At 33.8% G+C, this 25,747-nt stretch overlaps 1 protein-coding gene across 2 annotated transcripts in view; it reads left to right on the top strand.

Moving 5' to 3' along the window:
- Positions 1-25,747, top strand: part of LRGUK (leucine rich repeats and guanylate kinase domain containing) — a 66,858-nt gene that overhangs the window by 29,664 nt on the left and 11,447 nt on the right. For both annotated transcript variants that reach the window (XM_077179283.1, XM_077179285.1), the window contains exons 12-17: positions 373-469; positions 3,243-3,356; positions 5,783-5,984; positions 8,230-8,337; positions 14,312-14,436; positions 20,560-20,618. In XM_077179283.1, the coding sequence (XP_077035398.1) occupies positions 373-469; positions 3,243-3,356; positions 5,783-5,984; positions 8,230-8,337; positions 14,312-14,436; positions 20,560-20,618 (705 nt within the window). The remainder of the gene's footprint in view (positions 1-372; positions 470-3,242; positions 3,357-5,782; positions 5,985-8,229; positions 8,338-14,311; positions 14,437-20,559; positions 20,619-25,747) is intronic.

The following is a 25,747-nucleotide window of genomic DNA, read 5'->3' on the forward strand; positions in this document are numbered from 1 at the left end:
TTCCACATTGAGGATTTGACTTTATATCATCCCCAAGCCTGACAGAATTGGGGGAAAAATTGAGTTCATCATTTCTGAGTCCCCGGCTGCTGTGACAGCTCCAGCTCAGGCCGGGCTGGGCTGGGATTTATCACCAAAACTCCACCTTAAATTTAACTTTTTTTGGTGTATTTATGGGTCAGTCTTTCAAACACCCAGCGTTTAGGGGCGTGATTTGCACCTCTCTTTCTATTTCTCGTATTTCTTTGCTGCTTAAAAATGAAATTATTTCTGCTTTCCCTGCTTTCCCCCCTCCCTCCTCCCCACTGCTATTCCAGAGCTGCTGCAGGGATTGAAACCAAGTTTTTCTTTATTATCCCATAAATATCCCAGGCCCTGCCACACCACCAGGAAAGCTTATTTTGGGGAAGAAAACAGATTGGATTATCATTTCATTTCTGAAGAAGAATTTGACAAAATGGTGAAATCAGTAAGTGCCTGACCCCTGTCCTTGTAGCTTTTTTCCTGCTCCCACAGTGAACTCGACTTCTCTGTCCAAGCCTCATTTATTTTTATATTTTTATATATTTTTATATATTTAATATATATTTATCTATTTATATTTTATATATTTATATATTTAAATATACATTATTTATTTCATATATTATTTTAATATATTAATGTTATATGTATTATTATATATTATTTATTTCATATATTAATATATAATATTAATATATTATATATTAATATATAATGTATTACATATTAATATGTAATATATTATATATTAATATGTTTATTATATATTATTTATATATTTATATTTATTTAATATATATTATTTATATATTTATATTTATTTAATATATATTTTATATATTTTAAAAATATTTTATTTTTATTATCACACCAGGTTTGTGCCTGGGTGTGAATGTTTATTCATTCTCAGTTGTGTTTTTAAGTTATATATTATTATTATATATAATTACTATATGACTATATATATAACTATATATAAATATATAATATATATAACTATATATATAACTTATATATAATAACTATATAACTATATATTATAGTTATATATTATTATATATTAATATGTTTATTATATATTATATATTCATGTATTTATATATATTTTTATATATATTTATATATTTTATATTTGCTTAATATATATTATTTATATATTTATATTTATTTAATATATATTTTATATATTTTTAAAATATTTTATTTTTATTATCACACCAGGTTTGTGCCTGGGTGTGAATGTTTATTCACTCTCAGTTGTGTTTTTAAGTCAAACCACAAATTTCTTATGGTTTTTGCTGTCTTTTCCCCTGCAAATGAATTTATAGAAATCACTAGATGGGCAAAATGGCCACTGGGGAATATTTAAATAATAGCATAATGTAGAAATAAACTGATTTTCAGGCACAAATATAGTGTGGGGTTTATTGGTTTTTATTTTTTCAACATTTTCCAGCAACCCTGCAGGGAATTCCTTGGAAGTTTAGCAAATCCCCCCTAAAGGAATGAGGCTTCTCTGAAGGATTTCTGCCTCCAGCTGCTGTTTTTGATGCTTTTTACAACAAAACTTTGCCTTGAAAAGCCACCACAGAGCCCCAATATTTGTATTGATACCAAAGGGGGAAGCCTGGAACAACTGAGCTGGCCCTTCATGAGAACAATCATCAAAGAGTTTAATTTGAATGTAATATAGATATTTTAATGTAATATATATTTATATAATATAGAATTTTAATTTTATTTTAATATTTAATTTTATGCTTCATTAACGCTGATTTTGGGCTCACATTAACTCTCATTTTGAACTCTCATTGCCCTCATTAACGCTGATTGTGGGCTCTCATTAACGCTGATTTTGGGCTCTCTCATTAACATCTCATTGCCCTCATGAGCGCTGATTTTAGGCTCTTTAATTAGTGCTGATTTTGGGCTTTCAATAATGCTGATTTTGATTTTGGGCTCTCTCATTAATGCTGATTTTGGCTTCATTAATGCTGATCTTGGGCTCTCAGTGCTCTCATTAATGTTGATTTTGGGCTCATTAACGTTGATTTTGGGCTCTCTCATTAACCTCTCATTGCCCTCATGAGCGCTGATTTTAGGCTCTTTAATTAGTGCTGATTTTGGGCTCTCAATAATGCTGATTTTGATTTTGGGCTCTCTCATTAATGCTGATTTTGGCTTCATTAATGCTGATCTTGGGCTCTCAGTGCCCTCATTAACGTTGATTTTGGGCTCATTAACGCTGATTTTGGGCTCTCTCATTAAGCTCTCATTGCCTTCATTAGCGCTGATTTTAGGCTCTTTAATTAGTGCTGATTTTGGGCTCTCAATAATGCTGATTTTGATTTTGGGCTCTCTCATTAATGTTGATTTTGGCCTCATTAATGCTGATCTTGGGCTCTCAGTGTCCTCATTAACACTGATTTTGAGCTCATTAGCACTGATTTTGGGCTCTCTCATTAACGCTGGTTTTGGGCTCACTAATGTTGATTTTGGGCTCCCTCATTAACGCTGATTTTGATTTTGGTCTCCCTCATTAACGCTGATTTTGAGCTCATTAGCACTGATTTTGGGCTCTCTCATTAACGCTGATTTTGGGCTCACTAATGTTGATTTTAGGCTCTCTCATTAACGCTGATTTTGGGCTCACTAATGTTGATTTTAGGCTCTCTCATTAACGCTGATTTTGGGCTCACTAATGTTGATTTTAGGCTCTCTCATTAACGCTGATTTTGATTTTGGGCTCTCTCATTAACACTGGTTTTAGGCTCACTGATGTTGATTTTGGGCTCATTAAAGCTGATTTTGATTTTGGATTCTCTCATTAACGCTGATTTTGGGCTCACTAATGCTGATCTTGGGCTCTCATTGCCCTCATTAACACTGATTTTGAGCTCATTAGCACTGATTTTGGGCTCTCTCATTAAGGCTGGTTTTGGGCTCACTAATGTTGATTTTGGGCTCATTAGCGCTGATTTTGGGCTCTCATTGCCCTCATTAACACTGATTTTGAGCTCATTAGCACTGATTTTGGGCTCTCTCATTAAGGCTGGTTTTGGGCTCACTAATGTGGATTTTGGGCTCTCGTTGCCCTCATTAACACTGATTTAAACACGAAGAAACTTTGTAGGGCAAGAAATCCGGGCAACCCGACGCGATGCGTTCATTGGAGGAACTTATTCCCTTTGGAACGTTTCCCTTGTTCTGAATTTCAGGGGAGATTTCTGGCCACCTACAAATACAGCGGCCACAGGTATGGGCTGGCCAGAAGCACCTTGGAGTCCATAGCCAGGGAGGGGCAGGCTACCTGTGTCCACATGGAAATCGAGGTGAGATCCCCTGGTGGGGCAAATTCCATCTTGGGACGCAGGGCGGGACAACGGGAACGGCCTCGGGTTGGAGATTGGGGAAAAAATTCCTTCCTGGAAAGGAACGCTCAGGTTCAAGATAAACCCCTGTGTTTCTCTGCTGTGTTTTTGAGGAGAAAACAACTGAGCTTCAAATTTCACAAACACTCATTTTCAAGGAAAAAAGCGCTGGTTTTTTTTCTGCTTTATTTTCAAGAGAAAAAAACTCAGCTCCAAATTGAACAAATGCTCAGTTTCAAGGAAAAATACCACTGCTTTCTCTGCTTTATTTGCAAGGAGAAAAAAAACCTCAGCTCCAAATTTCAAAAGTTTCAAGAAAAAACCCACTTTTTCTGTGCTTTATTTTCAAGAGAAAAAAAAACTCAGCACTGAATTCCACAAAACAGTTTCAAGGAAAAAAAACTGCTTTTTTTCTCTGCTTGTTTTTCAAGGAGAAAAAATTGAGCTCCAAATTTAACACTCAATTTCAATCATAAACCCCTGTGTTTCTCGGCTGTATTTTTGAGGAGATAAAGTTCAGCTCCAAATTCAACAAATGCTCAGTTTCAAGGAAAAAAAAACACTTCTTACTCTGCTTTATTTTCAAGAGAAAATGCTGAGCTTCAAATTTCACAAACACTCATTTTCAAGGAAAAAAGTGTTGGTTTTTTTTTCTGCTTTATTTTCAAGAGGAAAAAACTCAGCTCCAAATTCAACAAATGCTCAGTTTCAAGGAAAAAAAAAACACTGTTTTCTCTGCTTTATTTTCAAGAGATAAAACTGAGCTTCAAATTACACAAAGACTCAGTTTCAAGAAAAAAAAAAACCAAAACACTTTTCTCTGCTTTATTTGCAAGGAGAAAAAAAACCTCTGCTCCGAATTTCAAAAGTTTCAAGAAAAACCCCACTTTTTCTGTGCTTTATTTTCAAGAGAAAAAAACTCATCTCTAAATTCCACACTCAATTTCAATCATAAACCCCTGTGTTTCTCGGCTGTATTTTTGAGGAGATAAAGTTCAGCTCCAAATTGAACAAATGCTCAGTTTCAAGGAAAAAAAACCACTTCTTACTCTGCTTTATTTTCAAGAGAAAATGCTGAGCTTCAAATTTCACAAACACTCATTTTCAAGGAAAAAAGCGCTGGGTTTTTTTCTGCTTTATTTTCAAGAGGAAAAAACTCAGCTCCAAATTCAACAAATGCTCAGTTTCAAGGGAAAAAAAAAAGAAAACCACTGTTTTCTCTGCTTTATTTGCAAGGAGAAAAAACTCAGCTCCAAATTTCACAAACCTGCATTTTCAAGGAAAAAGAAAACGCTGGATTTTTCTGCTTTATTTTCAAGGACAAAAAACTCAGCTTCAAATTGGACCAACACTCATTTTGAAGAAAAACCACTGTTTTCTCTGCTTCATTTTCAAGAGGAAAAAAAAACTCAGCACCAAATTCCACCAGTTTCAAGGAAAAAAATGCTTTTTTTTCTCTGCTCTTTTCTCAAGGAGAAAAACCTCAGCTCCAAACTGGACAAACACTCAATTTCAATAATAAAAACACTGTTTTCTCTGCTTTATTTTCAAGGAGAAAAAACTCAGCTCCAAATTTCACAAACACTCAGTTTCAAGGAAACAACACTGTTTCTCTATGCTTTATTTTCAAGGAGAAAAAATTCAGCTACCACTTCAACAAACACTCAATTTCAAGAATAGACCCCCAATGTTTTTTTCTGTTTGATTTCCAAGGAGAAAAAATCAGCTTCAAATTGGAAAAACACTGAGTTTCAAGGAAAAAATCACTGTTTTCTGTGCTTTATTTTCAAGGAGAAAAAACCTGAGCTCCTTGTTTCACAAATACTCAGTTTCAAGGAAAAAAACCCGCTGGTTTATTTTCAAGGACAAAAAACTCAGCTTTATTTTCAAGGACAAAAAACTCAGCTTCAAATTGGACCAACACTCATTTTGAAGAAAAAAACCACTGTTTTCTCTGCTTTATTTTCAGGAGAAAAAAAAACCTCAGCACCAAATTCCACAAACAGTTCCAAGGAAATGAAACGCTTTTTTTCTTTCCTTTGTTTTCAGGGAGAAAAAACTCAGCTCCAAATTTCACAAACACTCAATTTCAATAATAAAATCACTGTTTTCTCTGCTTTATTTTCAAGGAGAAAAAAAAAAACTCAGCTCCAAATTTCACAAACACTCAGTTTCAAGGAAAAAGAAAACGCTGGTTTTTTCTGCTTTATTTTCAAGGACAAAAAACTCAGCTTCAAATTGGACCAACACTCATTTTGAAGAAAAAAACCTCTGTTTTCTGTGCTTTATTTTCAGGAGAAAAAAAAACCTCAGCACCAAATTCCACCAAACAGTTTCCAGAAAAGCCCCACTTTTCTTTTTTTTTCCCCCTCTGCTTTGTTTTGCAGGGCGTCCGTAGCTTGAAGCGCACTCACTTCAGACCCAGGTGCATCCTGCTGGTGCCAAAGGACAAAGAGAAATATGGGGAGCACCTGAGGAGGACAGGGCTGTTCAGCAGGCCAGAGATGGAGGAGGCAGTGAGCAGGGTGGACATGTACCTCCAGATCAGCCAGGACTACCCGGGCTACTTCGACGTGGTCATCAACACGGGTCAGTCAATGCTGATTGCCTCTGGGATAATCAGGAACTGAGGGACGAGTTGTTGAGTTGATCTTCTGTTTGCCAGGGTTGGGATTAAATGCATGAAATGTTCTTGTTGGACTCAGGTGTTTATTAGTACTCATCTGTATTTCAGCCTCACAAACCCTGAGTTCTGCAGCACTTCAATAACAAACTCAAAATGGAGCCCCAAAATGGAGCCCCATCTCTCTCCCTCTACAAGGCCTTTTAAACTGTCCAAAACCTCAATTATTTTCACCCAATTATAATAAATTATTATAATACATTATAATACATTATTATAATAGTTATTATAAATTATCTTTTAACCCAATAACCAGCAGGGTGGACATGTACCTCCAGATCAGCCAGGACTGCCCTGGCTACTTCGACGCGGTCATCAACACGGGTCAGTCAATGCTGATTGCCTCTGGGATAATCAGGAATTGAGGGACGAGTTGTTGAGTTGATCTTGTGTTTGCCAGGGTTGGGATTAAATGCATGAAATGTTCTTGTTGGACTCAGATGTTTATTAGTACTCATCTATATTTCAGCCTCACAAACCCTGAGTTCTGCAGCACTTCAATAACAAACTCAAAATGGAGCCCCATCTCTCTCTCTCTCTACAAGGCCTTTTAAACTGTCCAATTAAGAAATGACAATAATTTCCACCCAATTATAATAAATTATTTTAATAAATTATAATAAATTATTATAATAGTTATTATAAATTATCTTTTAACCCAATAACCAACACCTGTGCCCAGGGTGAGCAGGGTGGACATGTACCTCCAGATCAGCCAGGACTGCCCTGGCTACTTCGACGCGGTCATCAACACGGGTCAGTTAATGCTGATTGCCTCTGGGATAATCAGGAACTGAGTTTATCTTCTTTTTGCTGAGGTTGGGATTAACAACAAGATGATATTTCTTGTTTGCACTCAGGTGTTTATTAGTACTTATCTGTATTTCAGCCTCACAAACCCTGAGGTCTGCAGCACTTCAATAACAAACTCAAAATGGAGCCCCAAAATGGAGCCTCATCTCTCTCTCTCTCTCTCTCCACAAGACCTTTTAAACTGTCCAATTAAGAAATTAAACCTAAATAATTTTTACTTTTAACCCAATAACCAACCACCCCTGCCCTGAAATGTGGACTTTTTAATCCAATGACACAAAACCACCCAAACCCATGGAGAAGAAGGAAAAGAAGAAGGAGCAGCCCAAAACCCAAAAACCTCCATCTTGTGTTATATGTAATACTGTATTGGGACTCAGATGTTTATTCTTCCTTATTTATGTCACAGTCTCACAAATCCTGTGTTCCACAGCACTCCAACAACAAAAAGTGGAGGCCATCTCTCTTTCTACAAGGCTTTTTAAACTGTCCAATTAAGAAATGTGACACCTCAATTATTTTCACCCAATTATAACAAATTATGATGATAATTATAGTAAATAATTATAATAATTATTATAAGTTATCTTTTAACCCAATAACCAACCACCCATGCCCTGCAATGGGGACTTTTTAATCCAATGGCACAAAACCACCCAAACCCATGGAGGAGAAGGTGAAGAAGAAGGACCAGCACTGCCCCAAAACCTGCATCTTGCTTTATATCCATTACTGTATTCTAAACCCTCAAACTCTGAGTTTCCCCCCTGTGATCTCACACACTCCTGTCCAAACTGCACACCCACAATCCCAGTTCCATCATTCCATTCTGGAAGCTTCTCCAGGCCTCAGGGCAGTGCAGGGTTCTCCTGGGGCTCACAGAAATCTCCAATTCCCAGCAGGTGGGAGAATCCTTGCTGGAAAAATTCCCTCTGTAATTCATTCCTTTCGTAGAGTTTTGGTGTTCACCACCTTAAACCACAGCACCAGGGTGTAAATATTGCAAATTTGTAAATGTGGCACACAGAGCTCGCAATTTAAATATGGCCTAAAGAAATGAACCAACAGGAAAACATTTAGGAGAGTGCAGAGCCTGAATTTCAGCTTTTTTTTCAATGTGGTTTTTTCAATTTCAAACCTTTATGAAGACGAAGGTTTTTCTCCCCAGGAGACATTAAAAATGTGTTTCTGTCACAAACATATTTCTGTATTTTCTGGCTAAGCTAAGAACATATTTCTGTGTCAAACCCGTGTGATTTGTGTCTTTGCACTGATGAAAAGTTGGTTTTTATTCCATTTCTTTTCCCTCTGCCATGAAATGCTTTTCCCTCTCTGCAGATGACCTGGAGGAGGCACTCACAGATCTGAGTCTGGTTGTCAAGGTCTACCTGGGCATGGAGCCTCCTAACGTTCTGGAGAACTTTGAAGGCTTCTGGAGCCAGACAGGTAAAGTGCTCTCATCAGCAGGATATTCCTATTTATTGGTAATTGATTGATTTCCAATTCATTGGTAATTGATTAATGGAAATCTGTAAATGATGCAGCCTGGAACCTCCACCAGCTGCTCTGCAGTGGCTCTCCCAGGCTGGTTCCTCCTGAGGATGGTTTGGGGCTCAGGTGGGGTTCCCAACTCTCCTGAGGATGGTTTTGGCCTCTGGATGGAGTTTCCAACTCTCCTGAGGATGGTTTGGGGCTCAGGTGGAGTTCCCAACTCTCCTGAGGATGGTTTGGGGCTCAGGTGGGGTTCCCAACTCTCCTGAGGATGGTTTGGGGCTCAGGTGGGGTTTCCAACTCTCCTGTTTGTTTTTTTTGGGGCTCAGGTGGAGTTTCCTGATTCCTTTGGTGGTTTTGGGCTCTGGGTGTTTTCCTGACTCTATTTTGGGCTCAGGTGGAGCTTCCAGCTCTCCTGAGGATGGTTTTGGGCTCTGGATGGTCTCCTGACTATTCTGGGCTCAGATGCAGTTTCCTGACTCTCTTTTGGGCTCAAATGCAGTTTCCTTACCCATCTGAGGATGGATTTGGGCTCAGATGGAGTTTCCAACTCCCCTGAGGACGGTTTTGGGCTCTGGATGTTTTCCTGACCCTCTTTTGGGGCTCTGGATGGAGTTTCCTGACTCCTCTGATGGTTTCGGGCTCTGCATGGTCTCCTGACTATTTTGGGCTCAGATGGAGTTTCCTGGCCCATCTGAGGATGGTTTTGGGTTCTTGATGGAGTTTCCTGACTCCTCTGAAGGTTTTGGCCTCTGGATGGAGTTTCCAACTCTCCTGAGGATGGATTTGGGCTCTGGATGGAGTTTGCTGACTCCTCTGTGGATGATTTTGGGTTCAGATGGAGTTTCCTGACTCCTTTGAGGAATGGTTTTGGGCTCTGGATGTTTTCCTGACCCTTTTTTGGGCTATGGAGTTTCCTGGCTCTCCTGAGGATGGTTTTGGGCTCAGATGGAGTTTCCTGATTCCTCTGAAGGTTTTGGGCTCAGATGAAGTTTTCCTGACCCTTCTGAGGATGGATTTGGCCTCAGATGGAGTTTCCAACTCTCCTGAGGATGTTTTTTGGCTCATATGGAGTTTCCTGATGCTTTTTGGGCTCAGATGGAGTTTCCTGACTCCTCTGAAGGTTTTGGGCTCAGACGGAGTTTCCAACTCTCCTGAGGATGGATTTTGGCTCAAATGGAGTTTCCTGATGCTTTTTGGGCTCAGATGGAATTTTCTGACCCCTTTGAGGATGGATTTGGCCTCAGATGGAGTTTCCTGGCTCTCCTGAGGATGCTTTTTGGGCTCAGACGGAGTTTCCTGACTCCTCTGAAGGTTTTGGGCTCAGATGGAGTTTCCAACTCTCCCGAGGATGGTTTTGGGCTCAGATGGAATTTCCTGACTCTTCTGAGGATGGTTTTGGGCTCAGATGGAGTTTCCTGATGCTTTTTGGCCTCAGATGGAGTTTCCTGACTCCTCTGAAGGTTTTGGGCTCTGATGGAATTTCCTGGCCCATCTGAGGATGGATTTGGGCTCAGATGGAGTTTCCTGGCCCATCTGAGGATGGATTTGGGCTCAGATGGAGTTTCCTGGCCCATCTGAGCATGGATTTGGGCTCAGATGGAATTTCCTGGCCCATCTGAGGATGGATTTGGGCTCAGATGGAGTTTCCTGGCCCATCTGAGGATGGATTTGGCCTCAGATGGAGTTTCCTGGCCCATCTGAGGATGGATTTGGGCTCTGATGTCCCATTCCAGGTAAATCCCAAGCGAGGGGTGCTCATGGGTGACCTTTGTGCCTCCCAAACTCCAGCAGCAAGGAACTGGGAGGGCACCGGGACCTCCCCTTGCTCTTCCCCAGGATGGCACAAAGAGCAGGAAAATCGGGACAATGAGATGGGGAAAACAACTTCAAAATCCACTCCCAGGGCTTTTGGGGTGACCCCAAATGAGCTGTGGTGTCTCAGAGAAGATTTTTGACCCCTGAATGGCCGAGGCTGGAGCCTTCCAGCTGATCCAGGAGCTTGCTCTCATTCCTAAATTAACACAGCAAAAACAAACAGAAAACAAATTCCTCAATTTAGTCAATTGTGGAAATTCCTAAATTAACACAGCAAAAACAAACAGAAAACAAACTCATAAATTTATTCAATTGTGGAAATTCCTAAATTAACACAGCAAAAACAAAGCAAAACCAAATTCCTAAATTTATTGCATTATGTAAATTCCTAAATTAACACAGCAAAACCAAACCAAAAACAAATTCATTAAATTTATTAAATTAGCTAAATTCCTAAATTAGCACAGCAAAAACAAACAAAAGCCAAATTCCTAAATTTATTAAATCATGGAGATTTCTAAATTAGCACAGCAAAAGCAAACAAAAAACAAATTCCTAAATTTATTAAATTATGGAAATTCCTAAATTAACACAGTGAAAATGAACAAAAACCAAATTCCTACATTTACTTAATTTATTAAATCATGCAAATTCCTGAATTAACACAGCAAAAATGAACAAACCCCAAATTCCTACATTTATTAAATAAATTAAATCATGGAAATTTCTAAATTACCACAGCAAAAACAAACCCCAAAACCCCCAAACCTTCAGGCAGATCAATTCCTTGATCCTGCAGCCACAGAATTGGCTCCAGGAGGGAAAGGGAGGGAGAAGAGCTTTACTGGAATAAAACAAAAATAAATAACCAAGAAGGACATTTTGGTACCAAGAAGATCTGCAAGATGAGTTAAAAATAAGCTCATTTGTAGGATTTTTTTCCCTGTGACTCCAGGAACTTCCAGCGCTTTGGATTTGGTTCCATTTTGGATGCATTGGAACAGGATCTGTTCCCTCAGGAGCACAGAGTACCAATACCCACAGCCTGGGGAAGGCTGCAAATAAAAGCAGCTGGAAAAAAAGGGCAAAACGTCTGAAATTTTTAATAAAGGACAGTGCAATATTCATCAGTTGATAATTTCGTGTCATTTTGGATCCTGCAGGAATGAGTGCTATTAATTTCCCAATGGACACAGGAGGAGCCTCTGTACACATTGCGGCTTCTCAGAGCTACGGCACTGAGGGCTTGGCTGAAAAATCTGATTTAGCTTTAAAGGAAGTAGATTTTATTTTAATTTCCAGAACTTCCACGCTCACCTGAAATGGAAAAGGTGATTCCCTTGCCTTATTTGCTATAATATTGCATTTTCTTGCCTTAAAAACTCTGGGGAGGTTTTGTCTCGAAGGCAACAAACCCTAGGGAGATTATTAGAAAAGAAGAGAAAAGCCTAAGGATTAAAAAGAAAAGATTTTTGTATAATCCTGGTCTTTTTGGAGATAGATTTAAGTATCTGAAGCTCCTTTAAAGGACTTTTTATCCCTCAGCAGCTCTTGCAGAGAGTCACTTGTCACTACAGAATCTTCATTAACACGGTGAGATTTTGGCAATTCTGCTGCTCCTAAAGTAACTTTTAAATTTACTGCACGCCATTAAATTCCCCCAGAGCCCCATTTATAGGGGTTTAAATAAATTTAAGGAGATCCTCTCTTCTCATGGACTGTGGGAAATAATTTATTTTCCAAACCTTGCCCCAAGGTTGTCTTTAAAAGGGAGGTTTTTAGTGAGAAGATTGCTTGTGGGAGATTATGAGAGGTTTATAATTCTTTATTTTTTTGGTTAATAAACTTCTGGACAAGATCTTTTGCTGGTGTACAGTAAAAAAAAAAATATATCCAGGGAGAAAATAGATAAGTTCTTTTAAAAAATTTTTAATAGCAGAATTAGAGCAATTTTTGGAGCTGATAATGCTTTGAACTTCCATTGGAAGCTTTTATCTATGGGATAAAAGTGATCCCAGTGATTGGAAACTGTTAAAATCCTGGAATGGTTTGGGTTGGGAGGGAATTTAATCCAGGTCCAGTCCTGACACCTTCCACTATCCCAGGGTGCTCCAAGCTGGCCTTGGACACTTCCAGGGATGAGGAATCCACAATTTCCCTGGAAAACCAGAGCCCTCAGAGGAAAGAATGCCAAACAAAAATATTTTTAAGGTTATTTCTATGGTTTAAATCAATATTTAATGTGATTTTATACACGGGATCCTAGTTTATCCTAGTTTACAGATTTTTTTTTTCAAATTTGAAATAATTTTATTATTCAAAATCATTTTGGTTTTAAAAACAGAGTTGTATGGAGGGGACCTTAAAGCCCAGCCAGTTATTTTTTTCCCAATTTGGAAATAATTTTAATTATTCAAAATCATTTTGGTTTTAAAAGCTGAACTGTGTGGGGCCACCTCAAAGCCCAGGTTTCTCCAGCCCTGTGGTGGTTTTGTGGGAGTTATCTACAGAAGTGATATCAATTTTCTGAGTACTGAAAAGCTGTGTACACTTTTGTGCAAAACACCTGTGAAAGAGGAAAGAAACTGGAGAACTGGAAAACCCTGAATTATTATTTATTATTAATGGAATAATAAATTCCATTATTTATTTGATGGGATAAATAATCCCAATTTCTTCACATTGTCCTTAAGAAAGAAAAGTTTGTAGGGGGAGGAAAAGCGTCCTAAAGGTTTTGGTTTGATTCTTATCACTTTTCTTCCTTTTAGTAACTGCTGATAAATTTCTCTTGATAACCTTTGAAACTTTTAAGGCTGCTTTACCTTTCCTATTTCCATTTCCTATTTCCTATTTCCTATTTCCTATTTCCATTTCCTATTTCCTATTTCCATTTCCTATTCCCATTTCCTGTTTTCCATTTCCTATTTCCTATTTCCATTTCCTATTTCCTATTTCCTATTTCCATTTCCTATTTCCATTTCCTATTTCCTATTTACTATTTCCTATTTCCATTTCCTATTTCCTATTTCCATTTCCTATTTCCTATTTCCTATTTCCATTTCCTATTTCCTATTTCCTATTTCCTATTTCCATTTCCTATTTCTTATTTCCTATTTCCCATTCCTGCCTCCCAACAGGAAGCAGGTGAGCACATCCTAGTGAGTGCTCTGGTGATTAACCAACACTGAACCCACCGCACTCATTAACGCCCTCATTAACGGGGAAATCTCAAATTAGCCAAACCAAAACTGCTGAATATGAGAGAGAGAATACAAACAACTCCATCTCCAGAAGATTTCAAACTGGTTTTATTCCAGCATTCATGCTTTTTATACATTCTCACACAACTCATCAGTTTGCACTTTAATCGTGGGTCACAAGAGACAAACAAGGTGCTCATTGGAACAGGCAGTTGCAGTTTCTCTGATTTATCCTTCTTTCTGTCTTGGGTTCTGCGTCAATGACCTGGGGAGGAAATTCTTTCAGGGGTAAACATGGATCCTCTTCTCAAACATGGATCCTGTTATCAAACATGGACCCTCTTATCAAACATGGATCCTCTTATCAAACATGGATCCTGTTATCAAACATGGATCCTCTTATCAAACATGGATCCTCTTATCAAACATGGATCCTCCTGTCAAACATGGATCCTCTTCTCAAACATGGATCCTGCTATCAAACATGGATCCTCTTATCAAACATGGATCCTCTTATCAAACATGGATCCTGTTATCAAACATGGATCCTCTTATCAAACATGGATCCTCTTATCAAACATGGATCCTCTTATCAAACATGGATCCCCTTATCAAACATGGATCCTGTTATCAAACATGGATCCTCTTATCAAACATGGATCCCCTTATCAAACGTGGATCCTCTTCTCAAACATGGATCCTGCTATCAAACATGGATCCCCTTATCAAACGCGGATCCTCTTCCCCACCTTCTCTCTGGCTCACAGAAGTGGCTCTGAATCCTCTTCCACACAAAACCGCCCCCAATCCAAGGTGGCCTTGGCCACTTTCAGGGATGGAAAATGGAAATGAAACGTTCCTGCTGTTGGTGTGGAGAAGGTTTTCACTGAGGATTGTCCTTCCCACGCCAGGTTCCTGGAACCAGATCATCCCAGAGGAAATGCCGGCTCCATCCTACGGGGACCTCTTGCACATTTCCGCCAAAAACTATCCCAGAGACCTCCTGGAAATGCTGACTGCAACCCCGGGCTCTGTGGTAAGGAGCAGTTCCTGTCACCCCAGGAACCTCTGGAGTTTGACCCAAACCCTTTTCAGTTTTCAGGGAAAAAAAATGTTCCGTGTTCTCGGTCCCCTTCCGATTTCAACAATATCTCCCAGTTCTCCTGACCCGTGGAATGGTTTGGGTTGGAAGGGACCTCAAAGATCATCCAGGGACACCTGCAGGAATTCCTGCTGGGATCATTCCCAAAAAAAGGTGAAGGAGCTGAGAGGGGAAGTTTTGGAGCTGAGGTTTTTGATGGGATAAATAATCCCAAAAATGGGACAATTTAAGGGGAGCAGACTCAGCCCTTCAAAAGCTCTGGGGTTTATTTTGGTGATTTTTAAGGGATGTTATAGAACCAAAAAATGGGGAATTTAAAGCCAAAAACCACAAAATCTTCCCAACAGAAGAAGGAAAAACTCCTCCAGCTGCAAAATTCCAGGGTGGAAGTGGGGCTGTATTCCCAAAAAAAGGTGAAGGAGCTGAGAGGGGAAGTTTTGGAGCTGGAAGTTTTTGATGGGATAAATAATCCCAAGAACATGGAAATTTAAGGAGAGCAGACTCAGCCCTTCAAAAGCTCCTAAAAATATCTCTGGGGTTTATTTTGGTTATTTTGGTGATTTTTAAGGGATGTTTTACAACACAAAAAAGGGGAATTTAAAGCCAGAAACCACAAAATCTCTCCAAGAGTGGAAGGAAAAACTCCTCCAGCTGCAAAATTCCAGGGGTGGGGGCATTTCCAGTGGAATTGGGGAATTCCTCTGGAATTCCTGCTGGGAACATTCCCAAAAAAGGTGAAGGGGCTGAGATTGGAAGTTTTGGAGCTGGAAGTTTTTGGATGGGATAAATAATCCCAAAAATGGGACAATTTAAGGAGAGGAGACTCAGCCCTTCAAAAGCTCCTAAAATATCTCTGGGGTTTATTTTGGTTATTTTGGTGATTTTTAAGTGACATGATAGACCACAAAAAAGGGGAATTTAAAGCCAAAACCCACAAAATCTTCCCCATAGAAGAAGGAAAACTCCTCCAGCTGCAAAATTCCAGGGGTGGGAGCATTTCCAGTGGAATTGGGGAATTCCTGCTGGGAACATTCCCAAACAAAGGTGAAGGAGCTGAGAGGGGAAGTTTTGGAGCTGAGGGATTTGATGGAATAAATAATCCCAAAAATGGGACAATTTAAGGAGAGCAGACTCAGCCCTTCAAAAGCTCCTAAAAATATCTATTGTGGTTATTTTAGTTATTTTTAAATGATGTGATAGAATACAAAAATGGAGAATTTATAGCCAAAAACCACAAAATCTTCCCAAGAGTGGAAGGAAAACTCCTCCAGCTGCAGAATTCCAGGGGTGGGGGCATTTCCAGTGGAAGTGGGGAATTCCTCTGGAATTCCTGCTGGGCACATTCCCAAAAAAGGTGAGGGAGCTGAGAGGGGAAGTTTTGGAGCTGGAAGTTTTGGATGGAATAAATAATCCCAAAATCATGGAAATTTATGGAGAGCAGAATCAGCCCTTGAAAAGCTCCTAAAATATTTCTGGGGTTTATTTTGGTTATTTTGGTGATTTTTAAGGGATGTTATAGAACCCAAAAATGGGGAATTTAAAGCCAAAAACCACCAAATTTTCCCAATAGAAGAAGGAAAATCCTTGGGTTTTTTAGCCCTGGCTGGATTGAAGGTGTGGAACTTCTCTGTTGTTACTTTTTATACATTAATTACATTTATATAATTATATTAATAAAATATAAATTATATAAATTATGTAGATTTATATAATTATATAATTATAACTTAGTTAATTCATTCCAGCCAGAGAAAATGAGGGCAGGGCTGGCACAGGGCAGGAGCTGCAAGGATTCACATTTTTATTTCTAGATTTTATTTAATTTATTTTTAATTTTTATTTATCTTAGGCCAAATTAAAGGGGGAAAAAAATCAAAATATTTTTAATATTTCGGCCTTAAAGCCAAATTTTTCAGCTGTTCCATTTGGGACTGGAAATTGGGAATTTTCCATGAACAAAATAAGAATCTGATCCTTACTTGGGATAAATAATGAAATAATTCACAATTGTAATGTGAATATTTTATTTCTATTTCTGTGAATATTTTATTGCTATTTATTTCTATTTATGTGACTATTGTATTTCTATTTATTTTATTTATGTGAATATTTTATTGCTATTTATTTCTATTTATGTGACTATTGTATTTCTATTTATTTTATTTATGTGAATATTTTATTTCTATTTATTTCTATTTATGTGACTATGGTATCTCTATTTCTTTTATTTCTATTTCTGTGACTATTTTATTTCTATTTATTTTATTCATATTTATTGAGCAGTTTCATTTGCTTTGTCTTAGCCCATTAAATTGACATTAATTGATTATATATATATATATAACTTTATTATATATTTTATATATAATTTAATTTTATCTTTATTGATTTATAAACATATATTTATTTTATTTCTATTTATGCCAAAGCAGGATGGAATTTTTTATATATGTATATACATATATTAAAGTTTCAATTTTATTTATATTTATTTATAAATATGTCTTTATTTCTATTTCTATTTATGTCACTATTTTATTTTATTTTATTTTATTTCTATTTATGTGAATATTTTATTTCTATTTATTTCTATTTATGTGACTATTGTATTTTATTTCCATTTATGTGAATATTTCATTTCTATTTATTTCTATTTCTGTGACTATTTCATTTCTATTTATTATATTTCTATTTCTGTGACTATTTTATTTCTATTTCTGTGACTATTTTATTTCTATTTATTTTATTCCTATTGATTGAGCAGTTTCATTTGCTTTATCTTAGCCCAATCAATTGACATTAATTGATAAATTGATAATTAATAATTGATATCAGTGCTATCAGCTGATACCAAAGCAGGAGGGAATTTTTTATATATATGTATATACATATATTAAAATTTTAATTTGATTTATATTTATTTATAAATATGTATTTATTTCTATTTCTATTTATGTGACTATTTTATTTCATTTCTATTTATGTGAATATTTTATTTCTATTTATTTCTATTTATTTCTATTTCTATTTAGGTGAATATTTTATTTTATTTCTATTTATGTGAATACTTCATTTCTATTTATGGGAACATTTTAATTCCATTTATTTCTATTTATTTCTCTTTCTGTGACTATTTTATTTTTATTTCTTTTATTGATGGAGCAGTTGAACTGTGCTCTGTCTCAGCCCATGACATTAATTAATAAATTGATAATTAATAATTGATATCAGTGGATGAAATTTTTAATATATTTATATATATATATAATTTTATTTTATTTATATTGATTTATAAATATATATTTATTTTATTTCCATTTATGTGATTATTTCATTTCTATTTATTTCTATTTATGTGAATATTTCATTTCTATTTATTTCTATTTCTGTGAATATTGTATTTCTATTTATTTCTATTTATGTGAATATTTTATTTCTATTTATTTCTATTTATGTGAATATTTTATTTCTATTTATTTCTATTTCTATTTCTGTGACTATTTTATTTCTATTTCTGTGACTATTTTATTTCTATTTATTCATATTGATTGAGCAGTTTCATTTGCTTTATCTTAGCCCAATAAATTGACATTAATTGATAAATTGATAATTAATAATTGATATCAGTGCTATCAGCTGATACCAAAGCAGGATGGAATTTTTAATATAATTATATATATATATATAATTTTATTTTATTTATATTGATTTATAAATATATATTTATTTCATTTCTATTTACATGACTATTTTTTTCTATTTATTTTATTTCCATTTATCAGCCCGACATCAAATTCATTAATTGATAATTAATTCATAATTGATAGCAGGAAATTCCTTCTTTCACACAGTTAAGGTTGGAAAGTGCCCCAGGATCATGGGCACCACTCAATCCTCATTTTTTCACTTTTTTTCCACTTTTTTCACTTTTTTTTCACTTTTTTTCCCCTTTTTTCCCCTTTTTTCACTTTTTTTCACATTTTTAAAAATTTTTTCACTGTTTTCACTTTTTTTCACCTGTTTTTATTTTTTCACCTTTTTTTATTTTTTCACTTTTTTTCACTTTTTTAAAATTTTTTTCACTTTTTTCACTTTCTTTTTTCCACTTTTTCCCATTTTTTTCACCTTTTTACACCTTTTTCACTTTTTTAAAATTTTTTTCACTTTTTTCTTTTTTTTTCATTTTTTTCCACTTTTCCCCCTTTTTTTCACATTTTTTTCACTTTTTTCCACCATTTTTTCCACCATTTTTCCACTTTTCCCCCTTTTTTCACTTTTTTTCACCTTTTCTTCACTTTTTTTTCACTTATTTTGCACTTTTTTCTCTTTTTTTCACTTTTTTCACCTTTTTTTCATATTTTCACTTTTTCCCACTTTTTTCCCTTTCTTTTTCCCTTTTTTCACTTTTTTCCCCTTTTTTCACCTTTTTTTCACTTTTTTCATTTTTCCACCTTTTTTTTACCTTTTTTCCCCTTTTTTTCACGATTTTTTTCACTTTTTTCACTTATTTTTCATTTTTTCCACCATTTTTTTCACTTTTTCCCCTTTTTTTCACCTTTTTTTCCACCATTTTTTCCACTTTCTTTTCACTTTTTTCCCCTTTTTTTTCACTTTTTTTCACTTTTTTCCCTTTTTTTACTTTTTTTCACCTTTTCTTAACTTTTTTCCACTTTTTTTTTCATTTATTTTGCACTTTTTTCCTCTTTTGTTCTCTTTTTTTCACTTTCTTTTCACTTTTTTCACTTCTTTCACCTTTTTTCCCTTTTTTTAAATTTTTTTCACTTTTTTCAATTTTTCACTTATTTTTCACTTTTTTCCACCATTTTTCCACCTTTTTTTCACCTTTTTTCACTTTCTTTTCAATTTTCCCCTTTTTTTCATTTTTTCCACTTTTTTATCACATTTTTCACTTTTTTCCCCTTTTTTCCCTTTTTTCCCCTTTTTTCACTTTTTTTACCTTTTCTTAACTTTTTTCCACTTTTTTTCACTTATTTTGCACTTTTTTCCTCTTTTTTTATATTTTTTCACTTTTTTCACCTTTTTTTTACTTTTTTTTCACTTATTTCCCCTTTTTTCCACTTTCTTTTCACCTTTTTTCACTTTTTTCACTTTTTTCCCTTTTTTCGCCCTTTTTTCACTTTCTTTCACCTTTTCTTCACTTTTTTTTACACTTTTTTTTCACTTATTTTGCACTTTTTTTCTCTTTTTTTTGACTTTTTTTTCACTTTTTTCTTCAATTTTTTTCACTTGTTTTCACTTTTTTTCATTTTCTTCCACTTTTTTTTTCACTTTTTTCACCTTTTTTTATTTTTTCACTTTTTTTTCACGTTTTTTCACTTTTTTCACTTTTTTTCACGTTTTTCACGTTTTTCCCCTTTTTTCCACTTTTTCACTTTTTTCACTTTTTTTTCACAATTTTTTCACTTTTTTTCACCATTTTTTCACTTTTTTCACTTTTTCCCCTTTTTTCATTTTTTCCACTTTTTCTTCACTTTTTTTCACCTTTTTTCACTTTTTCCAATTTTTTTTCACTTTTTTCACTTTTTTCACTTTTTTCCCCTTCTTTTTCCCTTTTTTCACTTTTTTCCACTTTTTTCACTTTTTTCATTTTTTCCACCTTTTTTTTACCTTTTTTCACCTTTTTTCCCTTTTTTCACTTTTTTTCACTTTTTTCACCTTTTTTTCACCTTTTTTTCACTTTTTTCCACTTTTTCCACTTTTTTTTCACTTTTTTCCACTTTTTTTTCACTTTTTTTTTTCACTTTTTTTCACTTTTTTTCACTTTTTTTCCCTTTTTTCCAACATTTCCAGCCCTGCTGACTCCACCACCGCCCTGGACAGAATTTTATTTTAAAAATAATTTCAAATAAAAACATTTTCCATTTATTATTTCTGCACCTCATTAATCCCAACCCAACCCTGCTGTTTGCCCAGGATATTTCAATTTTCACCCCTGGAATTTTAGCAGGAGAAAGGAGAGGACCCAAAACATTAAAAAAAACAGAAATCATTGAAAATTATTGTATAAAATTCTCTTTTTTCCTTTCTTTTCCCCAGGAAGAGGCCTCGCTCCGGAGACGATTCTCTGCAGCTCGGCAGGTGCTGCTGTCCCACAGGTAAAACCGGGAAATTCCAATTTATTCCAGTTTATTCCAATTTAATTCCAATTTAATCCAAATTTAATTCCAATTTCTTCCAATTTAATCCCAATTTATTCCAATCCCAATTTATTCCAATTTATTCCCATTTATTCCAATTTAATTCCAATTTCTTCCAATTCCAATTTAATTCCAATTTATTCCAATTCATTTCCAATTTATTCCAATTTATTTCCAATTTATTCCAATTTAATTCCAATTTAATTAAAATTTATTCCAATTTAATCCCAATTTATTCCAGTTTATTCCAATTTAATTCCAATTTATTTCCAATTTATTCCCATTTATTCCAATTTATTCCAATTTATTTCCAATTTATTCCCATTTATTCCAATTTATTTCCAATTTCATTCCAATTTAATCCCAATTTATTTCCAATTTATTCCAATTTAATCCCAATTTATTTCCAATTTATTCCAATTCCAATTTAATCCAAATTTATCCCAGTTAATTTCCAATTTTATCCCAATTTATTCCAATTGAATTCCAATTTATTCCAATTTATTCCAATTTAATCCAATTTTATTCCAATTTAATTCCAATTTAATTCCAATTTATTCCAATTTATTCCAATTTAATTCCAATTTGTTCCAATTTAATTCCAATTTATTCCAATTTAATTCCAATTTCTTCCAATTTAATCCCAAATTATTCCAATCCCACTTTAATCCCAATTTAATTCCAATTTATTCCAGTTTATTCCCATTTATTCCAATTTAATTCCAATTTAATTCCAATTTATTTCCAATTTAATCCCAATTTATTCCAATCCCAATTTAATCCCAATTTAATTCCAATTTATTCCAGTTTATTTCAATTTATTCCAATTTAATCCCAATTTAATTCCAATTCATTCCAATCCCAATTTATTTCCAATTTCATTCCAATTTAATTCCACTTTATTTCCAATTTATTCCAATTCCAATTTAATCCCAATTTATCCCAGTTAATTTCCAATTTAATCCCAATTTATTCCAATTGAATTCCAATTTATTCCAATTTAATTCAAATTTCTTCCAAATTTATTCCAATTTAATTCCAATTTATTCCAATTCCAATTTAACTCCAATTTATTTCCAATTTAATTCCAATTTAATTCCAATTTAATCCAAATTTATCCCAATTTAATTCCAATTTAATCCCAATTTATTCCAATTTATTCCCATTTATTCCAATTTATTTCCAATTTCTTCCAATTTATTTCCAATTTATTCCAATTTAATTCCAATTTATTCCAATTCATTTCCAATTTATTCCAATTTATTTCCATTTTATTCCAATTTAATTCCAATTTAATTAAAATTTATTCCAATTTAATCCCAATTTATTCCAGTTTATTCCAATTTAATTCCAATTTATTTCCAATTTATTCCCATTTATTCCAATTTATTCCAATTTATTCCAATTTAATCCCAATTTATTCCAATTTATTTCCAATTTATTTCCAATTTCATTCCAATTTAATCCCAATTTATTTCCAATTTATTCCAATTCCAATTTAATCCCAATTTATCCCAGTTAATTTCCAATTTTATCCCAATTTATTCCAATTGAATTCCAATTTATTCCAATTTATTCCAATTTAATCCAATTTTATTCCAATTGAATTCCAATTTATTCCAATTTATTCCAATTTATTCCAATTTAATTCCAATTTAATTCCAATTTATTCCAATTTAATTCCAATTTAATCCCAATTTAATCCAAATTTCTTCCAGTTTATTTCCAATTTATTTCCAATTTAATCCAATTTATTCCAATTCCAATTTAATTCCAATTGAATTCCAATTTATTCCAATTTATTCCAATTTCATTCCAATTTAATCCCAATTTAATTCCAATTTATTTCCAATTTATTTTAAATTTATTCCAATTTATTCCAATTCCAATTTAATTCCAATTTATTTCCAATTTCATTGCAATTTATTTCCAATTTAATTCCAATTTATTTCAATTTTATTCCAAGAATTACATCAATATTTAAATCAAGATTTAAATCAAGAATTACATCAGAATTAAATCAAGAGCTAAATCAGAATTAAATCAAGATTTAAATCAAGAATTAAATCAAGAATTAAATTGGAATTAAGTCAGAAATTAATCAGAATTAAATCAAGAGTTAAATCAAGAATTAAATCAAGAATTAAGAATTAAATCAAGAATTAAATTGGAATTAAATAATTTCCGATTATTTATTCTTAATTTCTGATTATTATTATTTCTGATAATATTTATATTATTTTATTATATATTTTAATATATAACATTATTTTATTTAAAATTTTAATATTAATTATATTCTATAACTTCTGATAATAATTTCTGATTATTATTATTCTACTTGGGCTGTGATAAATAAATAAAAAATCTCAATTTTTGATTAACCTCACCCCATTTGGGCTGTGCTAAAGAGATAAAAAATGTAAATTTTTCATTAACTTTACTCCACTTGTGCTGTGATAAATTTAAAAATTTCTCAATTTCTGATTAAATTCACCCCAGTTAGGCCATGTTAAATTAAATAAAAATAAATCTCAATTTCTGATTGACCTCACCCCTCTTCAGCTGTGCTAAATAAAAAATAACTTTAAAAAAATCTCAATTTCTGATTAAATTCACCCTATTTGGGCTGTGATAAATTAAAAAAAAACCACCAAAAAAATCTCAATTTCTGATAACCTCACCCCACTTGAGCTGTGCTAAATAAATTTTTTAAATTCTCAATTATTGATTAAATTCACCCTATTTGGGCTATGAAAAATTAAAAAAAAAAACCAAAAAATCTCAATTTCTGATAACCTCACCCCATTTGGGCTGTGCTAAATTAAAAATAAATCTCAATTTTTGGTGAAACTCACCCCACTTGAGCTGTGCTAAATAAATTTTTTAAATTCTCAATTATTGATTAAATTCACCCTACTTGGGCCTTGCTAAATAAAAAAAAATCTCAATTTTTGATTAAACTCACCCCACAAAAATCTCAATTTTTGATTGACCTCACCCAACTTGGGCTGTGATAAATAAATATTTGTTAAAAATCTGAATTTTTGATAAAATTCACCCTACTTGGGCTGTGTGAAATGGAAGAAATTCTCAATTTCTCATTGACCTCACCCTACTTGAGCTGGGTTAAATAAATTTTAAAAATTCTCCATTTCTGATTAAATTCACCCTACCTGGGCTTTGCTAAATTAAAAAAAAAAAATCTCAATTTTTGATAACCTCACCCCACAAAAATCTCAATTTTTGGTTAAACTCACCCCACTTCAGCTGTGCTAAATAAAAAATAACTTTAAAAAATCTCAATTTCTGATTAAATTCACCCCATTTGGGCTGTGCTAAATTAAAAATAAATCTCAATTTTTGGTTAAACTCACCCCACTTGGGCTGTGCTAAATAAATTTTTAAAAATCTCAATTTTTGATTAAACTTTGCCCATTTGGGCTGTGCTAAATAAAATAAAAATATCTCAATTTCTGATTGACCTCACCCCACTTGAGCTGTGCTAAATAAATTTTAAAAATTCTCAATTATTGATTAAATTCACCCTACTTGGGCCGTGCTAAATAAAAAAAAATTCTTAATTTTTGATTAAACTCACCCCACAAAAATCTCAAGTTTTGATTAACCTCACCCAACTTGGGCTGTGATAAATAAATATTTTTAAAAAATCTGAATTTTTGATAAAATTCACCCTACTTGGGCTGTGTGCAATGGAAGAAATTCTCAATTTCTCATTGACCTCACCCTACTTGAGCTGGGTTAAATAAATTTTAAAAATTCTCCATTTCTGATTAAATTCACCCTACCTGGGCTTTGCTAAATTGAAAAAAAAAAAAATCTCAATTTTTGATAACCTCACCCCACAAAAATCTCAATTTTTGGTTAAACTCACCCCACTTCAGCTGTGCTAAATAAAAAATAATTTTAAAAAATCTCAATTTCTGATTAAATTCACCCTATTTGGGATGTGATAAATTAAAAATAAATCTCAATTTTTGGTTAAACTCACCCCACTTGAGCTGTGCTAAATAAATTTTTTAAATTCTCAATTATTGATTAAATTCACCCTACTTGGGCCTTGCTAAATAAATTTTTAAAAATCTCAATTTTTGATTAAACTTTGCCCATTTGGGCTGTGCTAAATTAAAAATAAATCTCAATTTCTGATTGACCTCACCCCACTTGAGCTGTGCTAAATAAATTTTTAAAATTCTCAATTATTGATTAAATTCACCCTACTTGGGCCGTGCTAAATAAAAAAAAATCTCAATTTTTGATTAAACTCACCCCACAAAAATCTCAATTTTTGATTGACCTCACCCAACTTGGGCTGTGATAAATAAATATTTTTTAAAAATCTGAATTTTTGATAAAATTCACCCTACTTGGGCTGTGTGAAATGGAAGAAATTCTCAATTTCTCATTGACCTCACCCTACTTGAGCTGGGTTAAATAAATTTTAAAAATTCTCCATTTCTGATTAAATTCACCCTACCTGGGCTTTGCTAAATTAAAAAAAAAAAAAATCTCAATTTTTGATAACCTCACCCCACAAAAATCTCAATTTTTGGTTAAACTCACCCCACTTGGGCTATGCTAAATAAATTTTAAAAATTCTCAATTTCTGATAAATTCACCCTACTTGGGCTGTGCTAAATAAATTTTAAAAAATCTCAATTTTTGATTAAACTCAGCCCACTTGGGCTGTGTGAAATAAGGAAAAAATCTCAAATTTTGATTCAACTTTGCCCATTTGGGCTGTGCTAAATAAAATAAAAATATCTCAATTTTTGATTAACCTCACCCAACTTGGGCTGTGCTAAAATAAAAAATCTCAATTTTTGATTGACCTCACCCCACAAAAATCCCAATTTCTGATTAAATTCACCCCGCTTAGGCTGTGCTACGTAGAAAAAAATCTCAATTTTTGATTAACCTCACCCAACTTGGGCTGTGATAAATAAATATTTTTTAAAAAATCTCAATTTCTGATTAACCTCACCCCTCTTGGGCTGTTTTAAATGGAAGAAATTCTCAATTTCTCATTGACCTCACCCCAGTTGAGCTGGGTTAAATTTCTGGTT

The sequence above is a fragment of the Agelaius phoeniceus genome, chromosome 5 (genome assembly GCF_051311805.1).
Source record: "Agelaius phoeniceus isolate bAgePho1 chromosome 5, bAgePho1.hap1, whole genome shotgun sequence".
Taxonomy (NCBI): Eukaryota; Metazoa; Chordata; class Aves; order Passeriformes; family Icteridae; genus Agelaius; species Agelaius phoeniceus.